The sequence below is a fragment of the Synchiropus splendidus genome, chromosome 16 (assembly GCF_027744825.2).
Source record: "Synchiropus splendidus isolate RoL2022-P1 chromosome 16, RoL_Sspl_1.0, whole genome shotgun sequence".
NCBI lineage: Eukaryota > Metazoa > Chordata > Actinopteri > Syngnathiformes > Callionymidae > Synchiropus > Synchiropus splendidus.
The window spans coordinates 15,075,855-15,103,039 of NC_071349.1; the positions used below are offsets into that span (position 1 = coordinate 15,075,855).

Consider the following 27,185-nt stretch of genomic DNA (forward strand, 5'->3'; position numbering starts at 1 on the left):
ACACCCATCTGCTTGTTTTGGAGCCACATCGCTCAACAAAAGCTTCCACTTCTGCTACCACGAGACTGTAAGCAGCTCGTGTCAGTGAGGAGGAAGCAGTGACAAGCAGGCGGAGGAATTAACAGGGATGAAATATGGAGGCAGGCTGGGCATGTCTGTCCTCACCCGTCACTCTGTGGCAGAGGGGCCCCTGCGCCAGGCCCCGCTATCTCTCCATCTACCCATTATCTTTAATTACAGCGGGGTATATTGCTCTGGGGTCGGATGGAAGGGAGATATTGAATCCAGATAAGATGTACAAAGTTCTGTCAACACTCGCGCTTATTAAGAGCCGGCGGCACGCTATCGCTATGATGTTCCTCTAACTAGCTACAAATATCAGAATACATGAAATCACCAGAGCTTTTTATTAACATTCTATAACAGCACAGAGGCGAGGGAGCGATCTCCTGGAGAGGAACACGATCCTGCTCCACCTGCGGTTCACGTCCGGTACCAGAATCAAAAGTCTCTTTCGCAGAATGTGGACTGAGGTAGATACAAATATTGTATTTAATGAACATGACTCGGGTCACGACTTGGTCGAGGGAAGGTCTTATGATAAAATCGACGCCAATATTTGAGAAGGTTTTCATCATCCACGCCATCACGATGGCACCTGGACTTGAGCTTCAAGATCTTAACTGATGAGGTCAGAGGTTGAACAAGGTTTTCTATAACTATGGTCCATTTCAGAACATGTGCTTTTGAGCTTCGGGTTTAGTTTGAGACACAAGTCAGTCCTGTATCTGAAACTTTGCCGGAGGATAGTTGCCACCCAGATCATTTTTTTGTCCAGATTTACTGAGCTGAAGATAGTTATTCATAGACAAGACAAGTGCTGTGGTACCTTTTAGTGTTACCAGAATAAATGTTTACATAGTTTGCCCTAATATTTTACTCGTGATATGAAGACACAACAGAACAAAGAAGCCAAAGTGTTCCCATTAGCATGAGGCTTTCCTGCTAAATGCTAGCTGCCGCTAAGATCAGCCAGACCTGATGAAATGCGTGAAAACTGCTCAGGAAAAAGTGAAGTCAACTACTTTATGTCTTTATTATAGCTGTCACTACCAAAAAACGCAACAACAATCAAAACAACAAGATACAACAACTCAAGATACAACAAACAACAACCATATATATATATATATATATATATATATATATATATGTTTATATATATATATATATATATTTATAGATAGATAGATAGCTAGATACAGAAGTTTTTCTGATTCTAATGATATCATCACAGTAATATTTTTAACACACCGCTTCTTTGATCAGGGAGTTAAAACACGCCTGTGAAGTTTTCAAAGCCCGGAATGCCCAAGAAAAGTTCACTTCAGTCTGTTTGGTGTCACATGTGTCATCGCGGGAACATTTCCAGTGAAATATCGGGCGACAGTAGCACGCGTCGGAGCGTCATGCATACCCGCCGCGGTAATGCCTCCATTATTTTAATAGAAAAACGTCAAGGAAAAACAAATGACACTCTAAACCAACGAGAGGGCCGCATCATCACATCTGATAGACTCGGCACCGAGTGGAATCGCTTCACCTTCCCGTGACACTGTGTTCTGCTGCGAGCTAGCGCCATAACCACAGCAAAACTGTCCTGAGAAATAATGTATATACTGTTGTGGTTTTGATGCGAGCAGATCTCCTGCTGCCAGACTGTGGGAGGTCAAACTACGCGTCGGAATATACGGTATGAAATATGACTCGCGGAGAGAATAAAGAGCGAACAGCCAGAGAGGTCACTTTGAGGAGCTGGATGTGAACACATGCCAAACAACGTCTCGGACTGCCTCTCCCTTTAATCCTCTCTCTGATCAACCAGGCCCATCGTCGGAGGCCAGCCACACGCCGGGATCACGGCGCCCTCGCCCCGTCCGAAGCCCACCTCACACAGCCCCGGCCGGCTGCCAGTGCCAGAGTGGCAGGCGCTGGCTTCTCCAGAGAGACAGCTAGAGGTTGTCTCTACATGGATGGGCACTTCGCAGCTCGGCGGGGGCGAGGGGAAGGGGCAGCGCAGCAGCTGCTCTGGACATATGGGCAGAATTCATTAAGTCGGGCTAAATGAGCCAATTGTGGAGGCGGCAAAAAGTGTGTACGTCTGACGGAGGGAAGCGAAGATAGCTAACCATTATGCTCAGCTTCATCTGGAGCTTGATGGGAGTTGATTCAAGGCTGCAGATGTGGACGTATTTGTGATGGAGCTGTCGATTGCGTGTCCTTGAGGAGGAGTTAACCGACCACCTCCAAGACTGTCCCCGGCCCCCGAAACCAACCTCATCTCAATCCGCAAATGTTACAACTGTTTTCCTATCAGAGCGCGCAGACATCGGAGGCCAGTATTGATATTCGCACGCATGAACTGGAGACACAACTGAATGCTGATACACAGCATCAGCATGGGTCCAGGCCACGGTACACAATGACTCTCATAAATGACATTAAGTCAGGTGTGAAGGAATTGAGACCGGCCAGATTGAACAGCCCGGTAGGCATTTTTAATCCTTCCATGAGGTCTCTATCCAGGGTGAGTGACATTGAGAGTGTCTTCTATCATCGGTCTCTCATCTCCAGATGGATCATCATCTCTGGATTTCTTAATCGAGGCTTCTAAGTAACACAAAACCAAACCCATGAGGACAATCATGGGGGCAGGAGACAGAGAGGCCTCACTATGAAGACATCCAGGAAGCATCTCAAAATACAGCCCCTTTCACTCTAGTTTCACATCTTTGTTGTGGCTTAAGACCAAGCCTCCTCTGAGTCAGAGCAGGTTTCTGAAGAGACAGAGGTCCTGGGCCTTTGCAACCTAACCTCATTGAAGCAATGGAAAATTCAAGAATGGCCTCACAAAGAAGTGTGGTGCGGCGATAACGCTACACGCTAACAGCTAAAAAACAAACTCTCTTCTAAAGTTCTCCAGATCGGCACCAAAACAAAGTAGCTCTTCCCAAATGTAGTTTTCTCTCTCAGCGCTGTCTTTGTCTGAACTTGCATCCTTCCCCCCTTTATCCAGTAAAAGGTGTAATGTATGCTAATCCCACCAGTGTCAATAGGAAATCTGTTCACTGCGTTTGAGATAATCGTGAAGAAGGTGTTGTTGCTATCGAAGAGCTGGAAGATAAAGTCAATGGCTCGCTCAATAACAATAAGGTTGTGGGCTTTAATGAGGAATGTTAATTTGAACACAATCAACTGGATTTCGGCTTAGCAGATTAACAACCTTGGACTTGTACTGGGGCGACGATAATGCTCAAAGTACAACGGGGGCATTTTTTATCTGTGACAGCGGCTCTTATAGACTCACTTGGCTTTTGGAGTCAGCAGGCCGGCACAGAATGAGGAGCACGGTGGGTTTCTTCCGTCTCATGCATGAACAGAAACATGGTCTAAAGACATCTCCTGACCTTCAGGCGTTAGATATTATAGAGTCAGACATTAAAAAAAATGTAAGTCTTGCTTCTTTACGGGCCTAACATTAATATAAATAGGCTTATAGAATTGCGACAGACAGACAGAAAGAAAGACGGACAGACAGACAGACAGACAGACAGACATTTAAAATCCGTAAGTAAACACTTTATTGTTTTGAACTAATGTGAATGTAAGAAATGCCGAACAGGAGTGTTGAAGACGATGCATTGAATACAGAACTGTGCGACAACCTGAAAGTTCATCGAGTCAAAGTCACTGGTCCTGATGTGGGGTGGTGCCCGATCCCGCAGGAGCCATTTTAAATCTCAGGCCAAACACCTTACTCATGTAGCTATGTGTTCTGCTCCTCATTTTCTCCTTGATCCCATTCCATCAGCAGTTCGGAGGACACCTCGGTAAACAGATGATCCCAGTCCCACCTCACATCCTCCTGCAGTCAGAGGCGGCGGAACATAAGAATGAGTGGATGAACCCGGGGAGGCCGGCAGGGGGAGCAGAGCGCAGGGGGGTAATGTACATATCATAAATCTTGATTACCTGGGAGACAGAGTCGGAGCGTCTGCCCCCCTCAGGGTCCAGGAAACAGCTGGAGCGGCTTTAGCCAGGAGGAGTCGGTTTACTAAGAATAAAAACACTCACCTCCTTCACTTCGTGCTCCGGAGCAAGAACCTTGGTGAGCAACTTCAGGTCGATCTCTCCATCCTGGAGATCAGGAGGGGAGTCAGCGGAGGGTGGCGGCTTCACAAAGTTGTGGGCGTTTGGGACTCACCAGCGTTTGGAAAGCAGAGTAGTACTTCAGGTCATTGTCCAGGTCTCTGTAGGTCATGACCCGGTTCACCTGGACACTGATACAGAAGCAGGGTGGATGACATTTTGATCCCCAGTAGGCGGTGACAGAAGGCTGTAGTCTGTCCCAGCTAAATGGGGCAGGAGGCAGGGGACAGCCTGGACCACCCGTCCACAACAGGGCTCATAAACACCACCACTCATACATGCAGACAAGGGCATGCTATTGGAGTATATGGGAGGAACCAGAGTGTTTATATAATATGCAACTAAAGAATGTGATTTAAGAAATAGCTGTTTATTTTTTTTATGTCAGAATGATGGATCTGAAGTGATGCTGCTGGTACTTTGTAGAAGTTTGTGTACATCGATGCGGAAGACTTCTGGAGACGACTACAGAGCAGCCAGAGCTGCCAAGAGGTGAACGCTCCAAATTGAAACCCAGCTGCTTATCTGAGGGCCTGAATTAAGTGAGAGGGCTCTGAAAGTGTCCGGGCCTAGCGGTGCATGCCAGTCCTACTTACTGCACATTACACGCTACATTGCCCTTGCAATGAGTTCAATGTGGATATTATCTAGCACAGAGAGTCGGCCTCAGCTAATAACCTGCGCTGCGGCCGCAGCCGCGCTACACGGTCGACACGTGTCGGCGGGGCCCCCAGCTGCCCTGTAAATCAAAGGGCCCCGCTTGGTGAGGACCGCCAAGCGGCATAAATCACCACCGACTGTTATTTCTCCATTTTAGCTCGATAAAGCAAGACGCTCCGGTTGGGAGGTGAGCATCAAAGTCACTGGCTGCGGGCGGGTCGGCGACACTTTACCTGGGGGGCTCTGCCACTTGCATGGTGAGGTCTTCCTCCTGGACCTCTTCCAGATCTGGAATCACCGGGATATCTGCCAAACAGACGCAGGGTTGTCAGTGCAATTCCACAAAAAGACCACAAAAAAACCTAGTAATTTAGTTTTGATTCACCCCCCTATTGTGGCACAAAATGATTTATATTTCACCTGTTAGTTTGTACTTGTTCCTCACAAAACTGCCTCCTTCTTTTGTTATAAATGAATATTTCAGATGTGAGGATTAGTAAAGAGAGTTTATTCATTTGTAAAAAAGATAGGATTTCTTCATATCAAATAAATATGTTTTTAATCTTGTACCATTCAGAATTGCAAGTAACATGTTTATGTTGAAATATTTAATCACGGAATCTCCCTTTGGTTTACATAGTATTTTAAGTTATGATGTTGGTTTTATTGCCGACAGAGAAAAGCTGGGAAATGGAAGCTCAATTGCGCACATGGAGTCGAAATAAACAACAAACAACATTAGTGGTGAGTGTTTGAATATGCCGGACTTCACCTCTTGAGCTCTCTAAAGCTGTCACATGACAGCAGATATGAATATTTACGAGTCGGCATCTTATCCTGGGGCGGGCGGGGCCTCAGCCGAGGGGCTTCCCAGAAAGACCCCCTACAACTGCAGCATTTGGGCCCTGTCAGCGCCGCTCGCCCTCAGGACCCGCAGCGGCCACCGGGCCGACCCCCACGTTCGCTCTGCCACTCGACCGCGGCTACGTCCAGCCACGCGCCGGAGCTTCATCTCGCAGGCCCATCTGTGTGGGGTCGGAAGTCACGGTGCGGCCTGGCAGGCGGCGAGGCTTCCGGTGCTGCGTGAACAGTAGGACTCGCTTTAATTGGCTGGACGCAACAGGAGAGGGAAGCAGCGCTCTCAAGGAGGACAGGACGAAACTTTCATTTTTTTCACTGAGATATTTTTCTGGCAGAATCAGGAGAGCACTTTGATAGAAACTTCCTCTCACTCAACTCAAGTTTCACACCTGTCAGGCCTCCAGCAGCCACTGACACTCATCTTTGAAAAGTGGCTGGACTTGATGAACAAAAATGTACTTTAGTGACACATGTTTATACTGTCCAACATGGTCATTTTCACAAAATATTTTAAAATTTTCAACTTCTCTGGACGTTTCTCAGATTTCTTGAGTTTTTCTGAGGGTCAAGACTTTCATTTTTGTATTGTTGACTGCCATTTTTTTTAACCCACTTTCCATGTACCTTTATTTTCATCAATTCTGAACCGATACCCTAAAGTCTACCATGGATCCATTTCAGACAACATATACCTTCCTGTTTATCACAGGATTATGTTCCAGAAGCGCTGGAGTTGGCTGCCAGTGGCAGCGTGGACCTAAATCCATTTTGTACTTACTTATTAATAACATAATAAATGTGCCTCCCTCATCATGACTCTTCACTTCATGCCTCACACCTTCATTAATGGACAGTTGCGATAAGGGGCCTGAGATCTGCTTTCAGAATGGCATGAAACATGGCTAAAATACTCTCAACAGATCCACAGCTGTGAAGAAAACCAAGTGAAGAGTCGTAGCAGACTGCGGCGTCCGTCTTATTAGCGCTGCAGCGAGTGTTGACAGAGAGAAGAAGGCGTGATAGTGAGCGAGGGTGAGAGAGTGGGAGTGTCAGTAATCTCTCCGCACAGTTCTGCACCCCGAGGGGAAAGTCAATAGAGGAGCTAAATAGAGGTGAAGAGTTGGGGGTCCACATCTGATGAGAGGAAACATCTCCGCATCATTATCTCCATCAGAAAAACCCAACTTTCAGACTCATCAGCTTCCCCAGCGTGACCTCCCCTCCCCCCTCCCCCCCTTTTTTTGTTGATAACTTTCTCTTTTTTAATTATGCCAAATTAAAAATGCCATGCTCGTTTAGCCGCTGACAAGATTCATCTGTGTTTCAGAAATCCAAATAAATGCGGGCGCCGGCTCCTTCATATTCATGAGGCCCTGGGTGACACCGTGTCCTCTCATTTACAAAGCACAGCGTTCAGCAGAATCGGTCCCCCCCGGACCTCCAATCAAATTTAATGGTCTTAGCGAAATGACATCAAAAAGCCGTCCAGCTCTTTGCAAACAGCATCCTGGCGCGGGGGCTCAGTCAGCCAGCGAGGGGCAAAGACAAACAGCAGGCCCTGACGTAGCGGTTCGCATAAAGCCGGGCTCTGGCGGCAGAAACAGGGGGCCTGAGCTTTAAACGCAACCTGGCTCGCCGATACATATTAATATGGAGATCAGTGTGACGGACACGAGTCAGGCCCGATGTGTCCCGTGCATCAAACAGGGTGATGGTAAGGTGGGAGCGGGGGACTCTCCTTCTCTGGCCGTAGCCACTGGACATCGGGGATGAGGGGCAGGGGGCATAATCAAGATGGCAGAGGCTATCGCACTGGCCCTCAGCGCTGTAATTCCCCTGCTCGGCCCCCAGCTCTGTATTAAGAGGTCTCTCCCTCCTCACAGTAATAATCTGTCCGCCGGCCAGAACTGCAACTGAAGCAAACCTCAGGAGTGTGTGTGTGTGTGTGTCAGAGTTTACCAACACAACGCTTCGTAACTTCACCTGCTTTAGATGGGCGAGCTCAAACTGCGACTGTGGCTGTCCCAAAACTACGCCACAAATTCAGTGTTTCTGCGCATCACTATTTATTTGTTAACTACAGAGACATGGGATTTGCCATCATACAACATCACTTTTCCAATAATTTATATTATCTATTTTGAAAGAACTTCTGTTTTCTCTGCATTTGAAATATTAATTCAATCTTGAATTAAAATCTTTAATATACATTTATCAAGAACAAAAAAGCTTCGAGGATTTAGTATTTCAATATACAAAAATGCCATATGCGAAACATGTGTTTCATCAATATCTCAAATTTTCTGTTTTATTTTTGTTTTGAACATGGCTGACTATTCTTTTAAGAAGTACACATGAACAAACATTTGTGGGGGTGTTTCTTAAATGAGTGGAGGAAACCACAAGGTGAATTTTATGTGGATAAAACAGTGTTAGGGAGGACAGATGCATTGGACATGTGGAGAGCAGAGACAGTGCCGGACCAAGAATGTTGGAGATGATGAAGAGGAAAACAACCAATGAGGTTCATGGATGAGGTGAATGAGGACATTGAGAAGTTAGGTGTGGCCCGGAAGGATAACCAAGATAGGTGAAGTAAACTGGACTATATTTTAGTCCCACAACAATGAAGGCTTCTTCTGTGGTCTGCACACATCTGCAATCTGACCTGGAGGGATCGTCTTTGCCCGTGAGATGGGGCAGCGAGAAGAGGTGTGTGTGTGTGTGTGTGTGTACCTCCTTCATCATCTGATCCCGGGGGGGTTTGCGGTCGCAGCCGGCGGCTGTGGAAACAGGAAGTGTGAGACTATTAATTATTTAATTCTTTTCTAAATGGGGCTCAACTGTGAGGTCGCCGTGACGCTGGGGGCCGTTTTCATCCGAGGATGCTTTTTATACTTGGGATGACATCATCAGTGTTTGGATACACACCATCACCTCCAAAAACATGCTGAAACGGCAGAATTTTAATCTGGGAAACAGACTCAAGGTGAAACAAGTTGACCACGGGTGTGTGCATCGCTTTTATTTTCGGCAACTATCTGTGCGTGTTTATGTGGAGGAGAGTGGATATAAACGTGTTTTGTGTGGGTCTGTTTGAGATTTGTTCATATAAAAGTGTTAATGGGAGACTGTGTTCTAGTATGTTTGTGTTATCACATCCAAGTTTTTGTTTTTAATTCAAAACAGAGAATAAAACACAACTGCATTCTCCTTCATGTCATTAAAAATACAAAATACATGTCAGCTGTTACCCAATTCATCAGTTTACATTTGACATGAACGGTCAACTGGCTCGTGACAACAAGACAAGATAGTCATCATCATCATAATAATAATAATAATAATAATAGTAAAAACCTGGTACAACATTCAATGACAAAACATATAAAAAACAGCAACACCAAGAGTGACGTTTTAAAATCCAGCTGATGTTTACTGTGTTATAAAAAGTTCATCCTCAGCATCGTCCGGCTCGTAACTTCACTCCGGCCAGTAAAACATGACGACAGTGTCCTCTACCTGTCTCTCTGCATGCTGCCATCTATTTCTGGTTTTGTTTCCTCCCAAAATAACAGCTGAAGGCTGCTGCAGTGGCGACGAGTCAGTCGCAGCCGTTTACTCTGATGATCACGGCGAGCACTGACCAACACAGAAATGAGAGGGTGCAGGAGTGGACTTACTCTTCCAGGTCATCTGCGGCGGGTCGTCTTGAAGACCTGAGCGAAGCGAAGAAGGAGTCACTCGCACTTGTTAGCTGTGATTTGGGTAAACAAAGAGCTGACACAGGCGTGATGACGGTGATCTGGCTCTCACTGGGGTCACCAACAGGCCGACTCTACACTTCTATTTTCAGACTTTTGCTCATTTACACAGCCCAGCGTGAGAAGAAGCTGCCAGACGACAAAACAGTTTACTCTGTCTTTTTAGCACCAGTCTATTTATAAGGAGAGAGAGAGAGAGAGAGAGAGTGGCCACCTCACCAACACACACAAGCAAAATCATACTCAAACTTAAACGAGATTTAAACAATAGTTTATAAAAAATAAGAGCTGCGACTCTTTAAAACTCCGGTCAAGTACTGCCCCCTACTGGTTCATGATTAATGTGCTCCTTTTGATTGTAATACAAAAGCATCATTTTAACAGCATTCATTATAGATTTGTGTTATCTACCACTGATACTATGTATTGCAGTAAAATATATAGTAAATAAATGCATTGTTAGGCCTGCACACCACTTCAAATATGCAAGTCAAAACCACAACTTGAGATTCACAACCTCAAATATAGATCTTCTGGAAGTATTTTTTTAGTGGTAACTCGGATCTTCGATTACATTGTTGTGTGTTCCACAAGCTTTGACACCCACCACCTCTGCTTTAATACATTCATTCATATCTGACTATCTGACTATCCCAGCTACCATGGGTGAGAGGCAGGGAACAGGACTCTTTCTCATGAATGGTTTCGGATTGTGGGAGGAAACTTGAGTGCCCAGACGAAAGCTGGCTGCAAACATGAAGTAAGTGATGTGCAGTAAATGAAACAGCAGGTGAGTGAAGCACGGATACAAATCTGGGAATTTTATCCAAGCACAAAGCACTGCATCGCAGTGATCGTAGTATTTTTGATAGCAGAACAGGCTTGAGCCAGCAGGAGAGGAGCCACGCAGAGCAGCGACCGGCTCTACCTGGCTGCCCTTGGACTGTGTCCTGTCTGTGTGGGGGGGCGGCGACACTTAAGACACATTACGGGCTCCTTGATTAAGACTCATGTACGTCGAAGCGATAGACATGGTAAAACTGTCGGGAAAAAGTTGTTAGGGATAAAATATATTGTGACAACCCGCTTTCAAAGGTTCATCAATAAACTGACAGATCATTTAGTGTCAATTAGAAGTGATAGATGGACAAATCCCGGGATTTCTGCGCTGGGATTAGTGGGAGGAGGGCGGCGGTGATTGAGCACGAGGGGTGACATTGAAGGGAAAAGTCCTTGCCAGTTCCAGAGGGGACCATTACTTACTTTGTTTCAGAGAGGATCAATGCGCATGCAAACCCCTTTTACACCTCCTGTATTTCAATCGCTGCAAGACAAGGAATCAAGCAAATGCCGAGAGGCGACACGCTGACCTTCCGTGAGGTGGGGGGGATGCGACGGGGGAGGAAAGATCTATTGAGTTTGCTGTTTTTGCACTAACGGTGCAGTAAACTACACAAATAAGCAGGACTGACTCAGCCGCCGCGCCTCGATGCCCCTCACCTTCACCATCGAAAAAGACCCAGAAGAAGATGGTGTCGAGTCAAACAAGTTAGTAAAGTGAAGATTAAAGGTTCGGGCAAACGTTCCATCAACCGGGATGGTGACGGTGGCGATGAAGCGGCTGGCTGACTAACACTGCCCTCCTGTGGCTGATGTATGAACCGTGTCAATTACAGATGAAGACGAATGGCGAGCGGCGGCCGTAACAGGCCGCTCCTCACCTTGTTGATTTGTGGCACCACTGCCAAATATGCGCTGATAAATAAACCCGTTCAGCGACATGAAGGGCCATTAATGAAACACAAGGCAAAACAAGTGGAGCACGACTTGTGGGTAGCGGCGGAGCAAGAGGAACACAAAGGGTACGCACTTGGCAGAGCCAGACGCCGAGCTGTCCTCCGCCCAGCCGCCCTGTCTGCGCGCGGGTTTAGGAGGGGGGCCCTGCAGGGAGGAGAGAACAGTCAGAACGCTTTCATCCGGCCGTATTCAGGAAAGTGTGATAAGTAAAATCAGTTTATCACTCAAAGGTGCTAAGACTGTGGTTTGTCTAAGATTTCTTAACCAACCCTTCTGGAAAACATGAAGCGTAACCTTCATAATTTCACCTTTTCTATCATTATTTGCCATGGTTTAGTACTCATGAATTGAGCTCAAATGTTTGCTTTTTATTGCATAATAACTAATGAGTGTCTAAGAAAAAAATGAAGAAGAGCGGAGCAGGTTTTTGTACAGGTAAACCAACATCTCAGGATATACTGAAGAGATGTGTTGTCTCCATAGTACTGGAGGACAATAAGGAAAGATGGAAAAGCTTTGTTTGGTGAAAGCTCTTTTATGAATAAGCTTTAAATGCACCCATACTGTTTTGTTTATCGGAGCATGTCAGGGTCACAGCTCACATGGAGACGAGTGTGGGAAGTGGCCGGGCCTGGAAGCCCAAAATATCCTGACGTGGAAAAAATGACCTTCTCAACATCATTCTTTAAATCTTAACATAGTAACAGGGGTCTGCGTCTCCATCCTGAGACTGCGCCCCTGAGAACACTTGAATGAATGAATTCCTCTGAGCTCACCAGACAAATGAATCGAGGTTGGGGGGGGAGGAGGAGGAACAACATTTCTCATTACTAAATTGAGTCTGCAGAGGACAAAGTGCTTGTGAAGAATTCCTTCCATTTTATGATGAAAGAGGAAATAATCTTTCATGGCTGGAGCCATTTATAAATCTGAATGCCGCCATTAGGAAAAGCAGAAGGGGCAAGAGGGCGATGTTCAGTACCATTTATCGGGCGAGCTGAGGCCTAACAACCTCAATTTTCTATCATTACACAGGACTAGGATGAGAATGACTCTCAAGATTTCTCCGAAAGTGAACAGGAAGTCAACCAATTTAATCGCACCAAGAAACTGCAGTTTTAGCAGCGGCCACCATGGCAACAACCTTGTGACTGATCAGTTGGGTATTTCAGGCAGCAAGAGTTGATAAAGATTGTGGAAAAAAAAAAACACGACATGCTGGAAAAATGTGCGCTCAGCAGGTCAGAATGGGCGCGAGAACACTGCTACATACCTTCAGGATGTTTGGCCAAATTTGGGAAACTAAGCTGAGACTGTCAGTGATTAATATTTGTCTTGATTGATTCGATAACTGTTCATCTGTTGAGCAACAAACTACATTACTTGTTACATCTAAATCAAGGTCAAGTGACCGAAGCCTTCTCACCATAATACTGATTATAAAAGAAGCCAACATAAAAGAGAAGAAGCCCATTCGTATTTTAAACATACAGAATGTCAATGAACGGATGTTAAATCAACTGAAAAAAAAATCTATGTTATCTTTAAGTGACACAGAAAATCCACGTAAAAATTACAAAGCACAAGAAAACAGCAAACCAAAATGCGGCGGTGACCATCACTCGCATGCAGCCTACCTCCTCATCATCCTTTATTTTTCATTCAAGAGTGAGAGAAACCACATTGTTTCCAGGTTAATATGATAAAACAATGAGTCATGCAGCTGACCATCGCTGGTCCAAAGGACTTACTTCTCCTGCAGAGGTGGACGACTTCCTGGTGTGACGAGACTCCTCGAACAAAGGCTGGTCTGCAGTGAGCCGAGCTCTCCGTCCGGATTTTGCAACCTTGGACACACAAAATGTTCACAAATGAAAGAAATGAAGACATGTTTATAATGGTTTACACGTGCGCCGAATTGGATATATGTCTTGTTATCTCCAACGTATAACAGGACGCACAGTCACAAGAGTCGGACGACAATAAGAGGAAACGTTTGGAGATGAATAGTTGGAGGCCAACGATGAGTTGAGATGAAGATGCAAGGAAAAAGATGGGGTCATGCACGAGGACATGAAGAGGATTGGTGCAACTGGGGACAACAATCAAGAAGGGATGCTGGACATGCCGTGGTAACGCCTGGCAACTCATCTTTTTTGGTTTAAAACACTAGTCACAACAAGACAGTGAGAGTCTTGTTGTGACTAGTGTCTATGTGTAACAGTCACAGCTCAGCATTCACTTATTGTAATCCTATTCTTGAAGGTTTGTTTGTGCTAGAAGCAAATTATTTTCGAGTTTTATAAATATAATCAATTACTGAGCAGAATTGCTTCAACTTTTAGTAGTTTCACACCTCAATAAATCGCTATTTACTCCACAAACTGGTGCTGCTAGCAAATATTAAAGAAAATACGAGGAGAGAATATGAGCTAAGTGCTAACGCAGCATGCTAAACTTACTAACAAGTGAATTATCGAGCCAAATACTGGTGAAACGTTCACCGTTATACCTGTGAATTATATAGTAACATTGGTTACGTTGCATAAAGTGCGTCCTGACTATTATTACAATGTTTACATTCGCTTCGTGGCAGTGTTATTAGCGTTAGCTTAGTTGGAGTCGCTAGCCTTGCCTTAAGTAACAACTACGCCAGTAGAGTTCACGAGGCTTTACATGTATTCACTGTTATAACAGACAGAATTCGCACAAGCGACTTACATTTCTAACGACGCCAGACTCGCCCAGCTGGAAGCCGTCGTCCATGCTTCTCCGTTAGCCGCTGTGGCTAATGCTCTCCTGGATACCCAGAAGCGTCCCATAGCGACGGTCACCATGGAAACCGGAAGTCCTAGAGGCAAGCAAGTCGAACAGCTAAAACATGTAAATACAGTGAAGGGACACCTATAACCGCACCAAAAACCATGTCTGAGCTATTTAAATATCACGGTTGTTGCTTACAAATAACACAAATAACATTTGATGCACTGCTGCGGAAAATAAAAACCGGCACCTTTTCCAATTACATTCCTTGAATAAACAACGCACTATTTGAGTGAAAAGCTCCGAAAGTGAGATCACTAATTCTTGGTGTCTAAAGGCAAATGTTTTCTTGGACGTCTGTTACTTAAATAATAACAATTTTCACCACAAGGTGTCAGTGTTGTATGAGTTTTTGGTTGAAATTTCAAGCGCATCAACGGTCGTATTCTGATTCTATTTCTTTTCTCTCTGGATCACTATTTCAAAAGAAAACGAACACAACCATTCAAGCAGTCGCTTATTTTCATATCATTCGTGTTGCTACTATTGTATTTCTTTTGTGATAAAAAAAAAATGGCACATATAATCATGCCGTATCAAAATCAATTCTTAACAATACATTGAAGTAACCAAGTCAAATGGGGGTCTGAAACGGCCCCCAACTTTATCCCTGAACTCACTCACAAAATGGGACATTCCACCATATCTTGGCGAGAATGATAAAGAAGCGTATATTTATATTATATTACATTCATTCACATTCCCAGGATGAGTGACGACAAGGGCCAATCCCCACATGGCGTAAGAGGCGGGGGGCCACTCGTGCACACTTGCATCTACTTACACTATCAGCAGTCATGGATGGATGGATGGATGGACAGATAGATTATCAATGGACAGACAGACAGACAGACAGACAGACAGACAGACAGACAGACAGATAGACAGATAGACAGATAGATAGATAGATAGATAGATAGATAGATAGATAGATAGATAGATAGATAGATAGAGAAACTATCTAAGGAATTTGCAAAAGCAGATCACAGTCCAAACAGGGGCTCCAGTCAGCCGCCCCTCCTTCAGTAGCGTCACAGTGTGAGAGTATAAAGCAGAGGTGGGAGTGGGGTTTCTGTGGAGTGTGTGAGAGTCCTGGAGTGAAGGGAGACAGCAGAGAGAGGGAGGCAGACAGGGAGACGCACTGACTCTGAGCACAAGTGGATGAAAGAGCAATGGAGACGCAGAAAGCCGGCGCACTGTCTGGTGTCCTGTAGAGAGAGATGCTTGAATGTGGGAATGAAGAGGAAGATTTCTGCTGAAGGCTCCAGATTGTTTTCAGAGATGGCACGGATTTGTTGTCCTGCACAGTTGACAAAGATGACATAGCACTTGAGAAAAATGGGAATCCTCCAGGGACAGAATACACTCACAACCTAAATGAGAGGAGAAGCCAGTGGATCTAAGTGTTCTTCCGTTTAGTGCTTGACAAGCATCGAGGGTGAAATATGAATCTGGGCAACGCACTTTTGTTTTTGCTGCTCTCCACTTGTGTAACAATGACTCTGTCACTGTCCACCTGCACCACCGTGGACATCGACCACATCAAGAAGAAGAGAGTGGAGGCAGTGCGGGGACAGATCCTCAGCAAGCTGCGGCTGACCAGTCCGCCTCAGACCACGGGTCCGAGTCAGGTGCCGTATCAGGTTCTGGCTCTCTACAACAGCACCAAGGAGCTGATCGAGGAGCTGGGACGGGACCGGCAGCAGAGCTGCGGACAGGATAACACAGAGACCGAGTACTACGCCAAAGAGATTTACAAGTTCAACATGATTAATGGTCCGCCGGAAAACAGTAAGTCTCAACCCTTTTTACTGGAACTACCTCACCACGGAACACCTGAGACTGTTATGGATATGTCTCACTGTTCTAGCCCTCGGTTCAAGGCCAGGTGACCGTTCTTTCCAGAGCCTTCAGGTGATTGATAGTGGAACACCAGTGGAAGGTGTTCAATAGTCTGGTCGCCATAGGTCAGCTGTCTTCAGTCATAAACTGAAGGGGACAAAATGATAACTGGCTCAGAAGTGTGATCCACTTGTAATCCATCTTTGCTGGCTGGAAATTTCCAAAGATCTTTCCCCATTCAAGTCGCAGACTTCCTAGGACCTAGACTTAAACCCTGTTTGGGAATTTACCATGCCGCAGTCTTGAGGCTCGAGTCTGGTCTTCACTCTCTAGATATCAGCACAGAAAAGGTCTTCATCTCGTATCTCATCGTTCCAAAGTCAACATGTATCACTTGGGAAGTGTAGCAACCCAAAGAGGTAACTGTCGACTCAATGACTTGCCAACAGATCGATGCAAGCCTTGGTTCGAACATGCGCTTTACAGGTCGCAGATCACTCCATCAGAAGTGACTAGGGGTTAGAAATCGAAACTCACTGGATCAACCAGGCGTCTTAAGGGCACTTTTCACCCTGGAACGTCTCATGTAGCAGCATGGGTAACAATCCAAACTTCTCTTCTTGTTGCGGCTGAGTTGTCCCCCACTACACTTCAACACTCATTGATGGTCAATGATAGCCAACCCAGCTAGTTGGGGCAAAAGGTAGGGGACACCCTGTTCAGTTTGTAGCCTCCAGATTTCCAACCTTCTATCTGCGCTAGTGGCTTCTGCTCAAAGATGAACCCACTTATGCGGGCACAGAGCAAACAGTCGGATTGGAATGAGCACCATTCCTCATACATACCTCGCACCGAAGCCATGGGAACTCCAGCTCCAGTCTGTCACATTCCTCTGCAAGGAAAATTCTCAGGCAGTTAAATTTGACTCTTTTTTTGCCAAGTCCAATACCTCATTTCCATTTTCTGGCCGTGAGTTTCCTCAATACTCTTCGCCCCCTCTCGCTTCAATTGGCCGCTTATAGAAGCAGGAAGGTCGTGTGTTGTGATAGAATTCCCTCGTTCTTCCATTCGGGTCTAATTTCCGAATCCGAAATCACGGGTTTGCGAGATCTGCCCGTGTTTATGTTGCGCCGTGACACTAAGCAGAAGCCTCTAGCATATAAGCCCTGATTCAAATCCATTTCACAGGTCCCACAAAGTGCTTCTGACATTCAAAATACACAGCTCAGGGTTTATCCGCTGGTCAGAGGTAGCACAGCTCCCAAAACAAACAGAGCTCTGGAGGAGTGGGATCAGCCGTGGCCAGGTGCCCGGCACACATCGCACATGGTCTCACAGGCTGGCTGATAACGGCAGACCCCGACCTGAGCGGCGAAACGTGCTCCCAGTGAGCACGCGGTGCCAACGCACGTTCATTTGCACTTTCCATTATGTAATGCCGTAACGCGTGCAGCGGCCCAGCGTCTGCCATCCTGATAATTCTGCTGTGTACTTCATTTTCATTCCTCTGGACATAATGACTTTTGCATTCGCTGGTTTTGGATTCTTTGAAAGTGCACTTTTTTTTTTTCAGGCTGCTGCTTTTCACTTTTAACTCTAGCCTGACTGCTCAGACTCAGTCCTGGTACAGTAGCGTAGCTAACAAGCTCGAGCCCCAACCACCATCCTCAAATGCAGCATCCACAAGGGCACAGTTTTTGTTGGATCTAAAATCCCTTCGCTGGCGCCATGAGGACCTTTTGAGTTCTAGAGTAGGAAAAGGATTTAAAGGCTGTCGGAGTCACAAAAATAGCTTCCAATGGCCAGAAATAAAGTGAGTGAATCAGTTTAAAGAAAGACGCCAAGGGTTAAACAACATCCTCCATCTCTTCTGGGGGACGCCAAGATGTTGCATCCTCACAAGACGCCACCTGACTTGGCATCTCTTGGAGGAGACTCTTTCAGCCACTACTCAAAGCCCATGACAACAGGTGAGAGTCAGAGATCGAGTTCATCCCTCAAAAGGGGGGAGCATGAGAGAAAAAAAAATGTCCTTGATGCTCAAAGGAAAGCAAGAAGCTGTGCTTTCAAACAAAAAGTGAAGCCAGTGAATCCAGTCGCAAGTAACACCAGAGTTATGAGTCATCACTGCCCCTCAGCACTATATCTAGGGAGGGAGAGAATCATCAGGTGGCTGCCCCTCAGATGACACAAGTCTGAATGATCCTCAACAAGCATGTCAAACACAAAGTCCGCAGGCCATGTTCGGCCCACAATATAAGTCAATATGGACGACCCATTCTTTTCCTATGTATTCCTGCGGCTGTAGGTGAAAGCACCCCTCCCATAATGCACTGCAACAGCTTTAAATCAAATTCCTGGTCCTCCCAAGTGACGCCCAAGTTAGCAACTTAGCCTCAGACCACGGGTCCCCCCCCCCAAAAATAAACAGCCATGTAGGGCAACTGTGATTACGGTAATAGCACTTTCAGATTTGCGAAATAAATCTTGTTTGTTGTGGCCGCGGCTGCACCTGCCGCACAGCGTTTCCTGTGTTTACCTCCGACACGCTCCGGAGATGATGACATCACCGGGAAGAGAGGGAGAACGGTCGTTCCCCAGGGAGGGACAGGATGTCACGGTCCAGCCAAACTGGACCCAAGCTCAAATCCCATCGACGCTCAAGCTGAATGAGTAGAGGTGCAGGATTTATTAGTGACCGTAAATTCTCTGACAAGATCATAAAGAGGTGAGCGGGAGAAACTTTACCCGGCCACACCAGATGACAGCAGCACTTCTGAAACCAGCAGTCTGTATTTAATGTTGAACGTGCTTTTGGCTTATTGACATATTTATGGCCGGTTAAAAAATACAAAAAATAAACAAAATAACAAGCAATATATATATAATATTTGAGGTGAAAATAAAATTGTAAAAAAAAAATCAATAATGGCTTTCTTTCAAATTATAATAAGAATTAGGTATGCGTCAATAACAGAGTGCTATTTTGAGTCAGTAAAAACTGAATATTTAAGGCAGAACATGTTGAATTTCCCCACCACATGACGAATAAAAGGCATCTACTCTTTAAAGGCGCTTTATACTGTATTTCACTCAAAACTATGAGTGTTAATTTTATTTTTTTATTTAATTAATATTTTACACATACAGTATGAGGATTACATGTGATTAATTTGAGAATTAAATTTCACAAATTATTATGGCAAAAAGCAAAGTCGATCATCTATATTTAAACAAATCATCCAGTGGAAAAAAAAAGTTCAAAGGCAATGAAGGAATACGAACGTGTCAATAACACTCATTCCATGTTCAGTGCCAGCACGTGGAGCTTGGTCTAAGGGATTTCCAGGAGCCTCTGGATGGTCTCATCGGAACAAAGATCCACCCTTGGTATTTCCCAGAACCAGAAATGGTGCTGGTCAGGTGGTGCCAGGGATAAATTACTACCTGTGGGCGTGTCTGGACGCCTCAGGCAGTGGACGGTCCAGGTCATGGAGAGAAGGACGGCAAATTAAAGGCAGGAATTTTGTCGGATTCAGAGGTCAGTTGTTCTGACAGTCCAGAGTTTGATGTTACCAGAGAGGCCATCTTGTCCCGAGGTCTCCTGGGAATGAAGTGTTCACCTGGGTGGAGGCCATGGGGCAGATCCAGAGGAGGCAACAATCCGTAAAGAAAACACCCTGTTGCTAGTGATTTCTTAAGTTATTCTACTAAAACTACTCTGTTATAAAGAGAACATTTCAGGATCCAAATGACTATTACCAAAGCTACAAAGAGCGGACTATAACATGAACCTGCTTGACCCTGATCTGCTGCTCTCTAGGAAGCCGTCGAGGTTGTATCAGCAGGCGCGAAAGTTCTGAGGGAAAATGAACCATATTATTTCCTTTTAATTAATCGAGTGCTCCGGTCCAGCGGCCGACATGGAACAAATTAGCTCTCGGGCCGTTTTTTTTTTGGCAAAAATAAGCAGTGATGTGAAATCCACCTAAAACCGTCGCAGTAGGAAAATCTGAGGTCATCCAAGAGGAAACCGAAGACTTGATTAGAATTTCAAATCTCCCTGTCGAAGTGGGGCTTTCCACCTTCTGTGGGGGAGGACAGCAAGCGGGGGGGGGCGGCTGAGGTTTCCTCCTCGTGGAAACGCTGGACAGATATACGGCTGCAGATGAAACTTCTGAAAACCCTTTGTGGAAACATCAGATAATGATATTTGGATGGTTTGGGATTGTGGGTCAATCGGAGTGCAGATAGTCGAAGATAGTTTCCACATCCAAAGGTGCAATTTCACATTGAAGGTTTTGAACCTTGGGCCGTCACTTGGCTGTCAGAGTTTCCACTTGTAGAAGTCCGCACGTGTGTTGCTGCTGTTTCTGACATACCTCTGATTCACCAACGCTCACGTTTTAGTTAAATACCTCAAAAGGATACGTGGCTGTCTGTGTCCTGTGATGATGGACTGGAAACCTATTTCCCCTGCCTCTCACCCTATGTAGCTGGGACAGATTTGAGTCCATCATGGCCATGTTAATGGACAAACTGATGCAAAATGAACGACTGAATTTGGTTAGAGTGAAAGTGCCCAAATATTTTTAAGGAAAACAATGTTGCGCAGCCTCAAAATCGAAAAGCCTGAAAGCAAAACCCATCTTAGCCCAAGCGGAAGGAACCTTTTAGATAGTTCTTAAACTTTGAATTAAAGCTAGCCTTACTACTTCTCCCTGCTAAAATGTCATGAAATCAGGTAACAGGATTGGCTCCAGTGGTTTTGATGCAGCAGGAAGCAAGAATGTGTTTCACTGATTTCTCCAATTGTTTTTTAGGATATTCTGAAAAAGTCCCTTGTTTTTGTCCCTGACCTACCTGGGTTTGCGAAGTGCCAACACAGACCTTATTTCAGAGACAGTTGTGATGCTGCAAGCCATGAGTTCCACATCCATCCTCACTAATTCACCTGTTCTACTGTCGCTCTCTTTATCCCAATATAGCGGCTGCTGCTCTACACTAAGGTTTTAAAACGTGATCCGATGATGTAGCAAGTGTAATTTTGGGTATCGATCAAGTTCCTGTTAGCATTTGTCTATTAGCATTGGACCTTCCCATCATTTTAGCCGGAGGACGCTACAGGGATCAAAATCTGCTGACACATCAATTGGAAGAACCGCTTTGTTCCTGTTCAAACATGAATATTTGGGTTCTCAGAGCACCTGTCTGGCACTGAGGGTACAAGAACTGATCGCCTCTGCCTGCTGCTGCCTCCAACATGTGGCACATTTGGTTTTCATTTCATGACTTCAACCAGTCGCTAATTCGAAGTGCTCTAAGCACAAGCAGATGTAATGAACCGGGCCTCCCAAAACTGTCTCTAAATGTACGACTACGCATCTTCTAAACAGCTTTCAGAAGAATCTTTCGGCCCAGTTGGATCTTTTGATCTTGGGTTCCTTATAGAGGGTGCAACCGCATGGCTAAGATGTGCTAGCATCACGCAGGCGATCCACTAGTTTTTCCTCCCGAACTTCTGACTGCTACATTCAAAATTGGACAGAACCCATTACACACAGAAAAACATAAGAGCAGTTTACACTCTAGTTTGGTTCTCAGACAGTGAATGTAGTTAAGAGTCGCTTACTTATCCATCCATCTTCTACTTGTCCAAGGTGAGGTCTGCTGTTGAAGTAAGCAAACCTCTCCTCAGAAACTTCCCCCAGCTTCTCCTCATCAGCATCTATTTGAAAGCGAAAGCGGTTGCTCACACCGTAGCCATCTCAAGCACACTGTAGCAACGTAGCTAGCCAGTGACTCACACTTTCCCAATATGGCCTCGACCTTTCACAGCAACGCGACACGACAAACGTACTCACTGACACTCACTGACAGCAGTAGCAGCTGCATCACGCCTTTAAAATTCATGTTTGTGTCTCCTGCAGATGATCTCCCCAACTGCCCGAAGGGAATCACCTCCAAGGTGTTCCGGTTCAATGTCTCCACGATGGAGAAAAACTCCACCAACTTGTTCCGGGCAGAGTTCCGAGCCCTGAGGATCCCCAATGCCGGTGCCAAGAGGAACGAGCAGCGCATTGAGCTGTACCAGGTGTGTGAGGAAGTGTCCACTGTTTACAGTACACGCAGGAGAGTTGGGGCAGGAGGCACTTGTCCACCTCTCTACAAATGATACCAGCTGAGATGTATGAAACACTGGTGTGATGGGGTTCTGCTCTGATGGTTCTTCCATGTGCTCACATGGATTCTACATCAGGCTGAATTTAAGAGCTCACACAGAACGTTAGCTTAGCCTAAGCCAACTTCCTTTTGCTGTCAATCTTGATGTCCGTCCACCGTAGATCAAGAACCGCTTCGGAGTTCTGTGCCTGCTTGTGCGAGACCTTGTTAGATCTTCTGATTGCAGGGTGGCAGGTTTCCTTGTCAAGGTCCCACGAGAGACTCGGACCGATGATCAGGTTCCAGCGCTTCCTGCCAGAGAGACGAGTGTCTCCGGCCTGCATACCTCCTCCGCCGCGAGTCCCGACTGTCAGGCCTTGAGATTGTTTGCAGGGTCCGAGGAGGAGATAGAGGCAGAGTCGCTCACTGGGGGAGTAAACGGAGCCGCTCCTCGCCCCCACACTGAGGACTCCAGGCTGGCGCTGGCCCCTCGCTCCCACAGGAAGGCAGATTAGATGCCGACAATGTTCAGGAACCCGATTGTCCCAGTTGCAGACACACTGCTCTCCAACACATTTCGCCTCACTTCAGATAAAGACCTTTGTCTTCGTGGGTACTGTGTGGGCCAGAGATGCCAGCATTTAAACCTCCCGACGGTCCCACTCACGACCGTGCAGGAATGCTACAAAAATATTGATCATATAACAATCCACATTCAAAGACATGCTGCTCTTTAAAACATCCAGTAGACCACCACACCTTATCCTACTATTAACACTAACTATTTGCAACCAAATTCACAAGCTATTGCAGGATATGCAGGATAATACTTGTTTTTTTTAATGGTCTATTTTGGACAGGAGCGCCACCAGAGTTGCAGAAAAAAAAGCAACTAATAAAGAGTAGAAATAACTTAGGTTAGGGTTTGGGGTTTGAATTTATGTTGGAGTTTACTGTCTTAGGCTTTTGGGGTATTGGGTGAGTAGAGTTGTACAACTTGATACTGGCCTCGGCCTCAAGACCAGACCTCTAAAACCACATTTCCAAGGTCTTGGTCTTGTCTCAGAATCGACTGCATTCACACTCTGTCACTCCACAACCTCGACCATTCAGGATCCAGGATTTTTTTAAAGTTTTAAAATCTGTAATATTTTAAATTCCTGACCAAATAAGTCTTTTGTTTTTTTGAAAATCACATTTTCAAAAAATGAATGCCACCTTTGTGCCCATTAATAAACCTATTTATGTCAGAGAGCTCTGACCCTCGAACATATTTCAGGTTCAGTTGGAAACAAGATAACTTGATTTCAGTGGTGTTCAGTCGGTTCCTTTGGATTTATGATGGCAAACATTCAGTTTGGTCTTGAATCTGATTTCACCCCCCTTGGTTCTGGTCTTGACTCAGTCTCCAGTTAGGTGGTCTTGACTTCAACACTGTGGTTAAGTGTGAATTGGGGTTGAAGATTTACAGGTTGGGGTTAAGGCATTGGGGCTGTAGGTTGAACCAGTCAGGAAAACAAGACGATGGTTTACATCAAAAAGATGCAGTTTAAAGTGGACAAAGAAAGACAAAAAGTGTGTCCCGTTGACAAGAGAAATGGGCCGTCCAAAAGAAAATACAAAAGTCATTCATGAGTTCTCCATCGCGACACTAACAACAGCTGTTTTCATGCTTTTTGAGACACAGCTGTTTAGGTTTCTGTTCTCAAAGCAACAACACAACTCAAGAAGGCAGCATGAAGGAAAAGTAATTTGTGAGAAGATATTTGATCACAACAAGTAATATATGTGGCTGCTGCGGGCCGACTGACGGACAGCAGACCAAGCATCGGAGTCATTTCAGTATGAAATCTATTGATTCGCGGGACAAGTGACCATTAAGAACTGTGGCAGGAGAAAGGGTTAAAGTCAAACCAGGGGCTGCTCCTGAAGTGTGGAGGCGTCTCAGTTGGCAGCAGGGAAGTAGCGACATTAACTTAGCGACAGGGGGAATCACTTTTTCCATAAGACGTTTGGCCGGAGGCATCCCGGATAGCTTGGCCCGGACAGAGCCGCTCTGGTCCTGGCACGTGTGTGCACGAGCTTGCTCAGCTGGTTCACATTTCCCTTCTGCCGGCAGATCCTCCAGAAAGACGACCCCAAAGCCAAGCAGCGCTACATAGGGGGCAAGAACGTGCTCACCAAGGGGACGCCAGAATGGGTGTCCTTTGATGTGACGGAGACGGTGCGGGAGTGGCTGATGTACCGACGTGAGTCGTCTTTAACCAGAGTCATGGGAGACAGTGACAGTGGGGGACACACGGTCACTGTTGATCTCTCCCTCCTCAGAGACAAACCTGGGCCTGGAGATCAGCGTGCACTGTCCCTGCCACACCTTCAAGCCCAACGGTGACATCATCAAGAACGCCAACGAGGTGCTGGAGGTCAAGTTCAAAGGTGAGCAAGAATTTTAGACCTTCAAGAAGGGATGCTCATGAAAGAGCCGTCCTGAAAGCGAATGGGCTGAAATCCGATTCCGAGTCTCGCGTGAAGTTCCGGCTCTGGTGGAACTCACTCAAGTTTTGCCTCCAACAAGCCCGAGGAACAAGATCATGGGAACAAGAGCGATCTGCAATCTCACTTAGCACCGGGGGCCTCCGGGCCCCCAGTCATGGGAACGCTCAGCGCTGGCCTGGCCGCAAAGAATGTGCTGCCATGGCGCTCAGACGTTTGGCCCCTAATTAAAGAGGGCCAGTACGTCCACCGGCCGCTTCTCCCTGGAGATATCTGCTGCTTTAGCTATCACGCCGAGATGGGATGAGCAGATGCAGGGTGGAAGTGGGAAGGGGGGCCAGTTAGAGGAGGCTATGGGAGCAAGCAAAGACGATCATGGCGACACCTGGCTGCGACTACTGCAGAGACTTTCCCTCAACATGTAAATGACGGCAGGCTCCGAATCAAAGCAAAGCTTTCGCCCTCAAATGTCAATGTCGTCCGTAGAGTAAACCATGAGAGACGGGAAGCTGAATCTTTTTCTTTCTCCTGCAGGGATGGAGCCAGAGCACGATGACCAGGCGCTGAGAGAGCAGCTGTACCCTCATCTCATCCTCATGATGCTGCCACCACACCGGCTGGACACACAGTCGTCGTCACGCAGGCGAAAGAGGGCGCTGGATACGAATTACTGTTTCAAGTGAGACATCTTTGAATGCTAACACGCTAGCGTACATTTAAATGTACGCTCAAAAACAAGCATCTCCACTACAGCCTGGAAGTTCATTGCGATTTTTAAGGCACATGGGCAAGACGTGCCGTCTTAAAATCATGGACTGATACCAGGCTCAACTGAGACACACGTGAATAACAGAGAACAAAGAGAATATCTATAGTGTTTGTTCTAGTCAAGACTAGACCAATTGAATTAGTCATGGTTTTTGATCTGTGAACAACCCTGTTGAAATAGCGGAGCTGTTCCTGAGGTTGAATGCAGTTTTGCCTCCACCTCTGCGGTCCCAACATCAAGTACAAACTAGTTGTCGGAACCAGCGATGGAAAGAAACATCAGCTGTCAAGTCCCGCAGAGACGCCAGAGGAAAACAGCGAGGGCGAACGGAAAAGTTATCTCTTTAATCATCGATGGCTGATACAAGTCGAGATCTGTCGGGATACTAGAAAACACCGCACGTGGTCTGTGTTTCCACCAGCAGCTTGACTGGCAGAATCAAGACACCTGGTCCGACGCCAGGAGGGAAAATAAGGGCACACCTGAGCGTGGAATTCCAGGCATGAATGTCACGGGAGGTGGTGGAATGGTTCAATTTATCTGCGGGGTGATAAAATCTTTCCGTTCTGTCCACAGCAATTACGAGGAAAACTGCTGTGTGCGACCACTATATATCAATTTCCGGCAGGACCTGGGGTGGAGGTGGATCCACCAGCCGGAGGGCTACTACGCCAACTTCTGCTCCGGTCCATGCCCTTACCTCCGCAGCACTGAAACCACCCACAGCTCGGTGAGATGCACAAACTCAAACTATCGGAGGCGACATCCACGCTGATCTTCTCTCTGCACTCAGCTGCTGAGCCTCTACAACACCCTCAACCCGGAGGCCTCTGCGTCCCCCTGCTGCGTCCCTCAGGACCTGGAGCCGCTCACCATCCTGTACTACGTGGGTCGCTCGCCGAAGGTGGAGCAGCTCTCTAACATGGTGGTCAAGTCCTGCAAGTGCAGCTAAGAAGCTTTGGCACGGAACCCGAGACTTCAGGACTCTCCTGGACATCCCGTAACACCACTTCACCGACATCAAACTGATGGACCTCTTGTCGTCGGCATCACTTCCAGCAGTCGTGTCCAGCATGTACCTCAGCGTCTAACATCAGTATTTAAAACAGTTCAATGACCACTGCATCTGTCAGGACGTCCCCATGTTTGCTACGGCAGACTGAACTCAGATCGCCACCACACGAAGGACATCGTTGAATGTCCGAGCTGACAAAACTTTGCTGCACTTCCTGTTTATTTAGGATGCTGTAAATAAACTAACACAAATGCTGGAACTTAAAAGTAGTTCTCCCACAGTTTTGCTTACCTCTGTGACAAACTTCCAGGGATTGTTTCGTTGAACAGCGGTTGTACGAGACGGCGTACGTCACTAAGTGAACCTCCAAACACCAACTGTAAATGTCTTTGTTTTTATTACCCTTGAAACACTTTTTTTTAATTAAAACCGGCTAGAATTTCTTTGTCACCGGTTCAAAGGTGTGTTTTCCTGCTAGCATCGAGCTACATTAAACTACTTCCTATTCAGACACTCAGAATCTTTGTCTTTGGCCACCTATTTCTTTATGTCCCATGAAGCTGTTTAGCAGAAGAAAACAAATTTACACGTATTAATCAACTGTTCATTAGGTAAAAACATTCCACGCATCTTATTTGACAGAAAAGTTGGCCAGGAATCCAACACAACATCAGCTATTCTGTTGCCAAATCGAAAGGAAAGTGCTTCAGTGGCAGCATTCCCAACAAAATGCTAATCTTCAACCAGGCTATCGTTGCTAAGCTACAAACATTGCTGAGGTTTGAGGTAG

General features: G+C 46.1%; 2 protein-coding genes across 3 annotated transcripts; one reads left to right on the forward strand and one right to left on the reverse strand.

The window, feature by feature from the left end:
• Positions 1-620: 620 nt before the first annotated feature.
• LOC128747718 (intraflagellar transport protein 43 homolog A) lies at positions 621-17,377 on the reverse strand. 2 transcript variants are annotated; one of them, XR_008412697.1, is made up of 9 exons: positions 14,013-17,377; positions 13,043-13,138; positions 11,365-11,435; positions 9,414-9,449; positions 8,467-8,513; positions 5,103-5,175; positions 4,265-4,340; positions 4,033-4,197; positions 621-3,925 (listed from the first exon to the last, which is right to left on the reverse strand). XR_008412697.1 is itself a non-coding variant. In XM_053845802.1 (9 exons), the coding sequence occupies exons 1-9, from the start codon at positions 14,055-14,057 to the stop codon at positions 3,827-3,829; spliced, it is 606 nt and encodes a 201-aa protein (XP_053701777.1). In that variant the 5' UTR covers positions 14,058-14,060; the 3' UTR covers positions 622-3,826. The 2 variants fall into 2 exon arrangements, 1 of the variants encoding a protein (XP_053701777.1); XM_053845802.1 differs by having other exon boundaries at positions 622-3,925; positions 4,135-4,197; positions 14,013-14,060.
• tgfb3 (transforming growth factor, beta 3) lies at positions 15,164-26,926 on the forward strand. Its single transcript, XM_053845801.1, has 7 exons — positions 15,164-15,905; positions 21,887-22,050; positions 24,238-24,367; positions 24,447-24,554; positions 25,146-25,290; positions 25,957-26,110; positions 26,174-26,926. The coding sequence occupies exons 1-7, from the start codon at positions 15,560-15,562 to the stop codon at positions 26,330-26,332; spliced, it is 1,206 nt and encodes a 401-aa protein (XP_053701776.1). The 5' UTR covers positions 15,164-15,559; the 3' UTR covers positions 26,333-26,926.
• The last annotated feature ends 259 nt before the right edge of the window (positions 26,927-27,185 follow it).

What these genes read in the sequence shown, in the direction of transcription:
- LOC128747718 (XM_053845802.1), bottom strand. Translation starts at nt 14,057, where the DNA reads ATGGACGACGGCTTCCAGCTGGGCGAGTCTGGCGTCGTTAGAAAT. An exon ending in GCCGCAGATGACCTGGAAGA is followed by an intron (nt 8,514 to 9,413) that starts GTAAGTCCACTC and finishes CTGTTTCCACAG; the next exon opens with CCGCCGGCTGCGACCGCAAA. An exon ending in GGGATCAGATGATGAAGGAG is followed by an intron (nt 5,176 to 8,466) that starts GTACACACACAC and finishes TCTGTTTGGCAG; the next exon opens with ATATCCCGGTGATTCCAGAT.
- tgfb3 (XM_053845801.1), top strand. Translation starts at nt 15,560, where the DNA reads ATGAATCTGGGCAACGCACTTTTGTTTTTGCTGCTCTCCACTTGTGTA. An exon ending in AGCGCATTGAGCTGTACCAG is followed by an intron (nt 22,051 to 24,237) that starts GTGTGTGAGGAA and finishes TTCTGCCGGCAG; the next exon opens with ATCCTCCAGAAAGACGACCC. An exon ending in GCTGGAGGTCAAGTTCAAAG is followed by an intron (nt 24,555 to 25,145) that starts GTGAGCAAGAAT and finishes TTTCTCCTGCAG; the next exon opens with GGATGGAGCCAGAGCACGAT.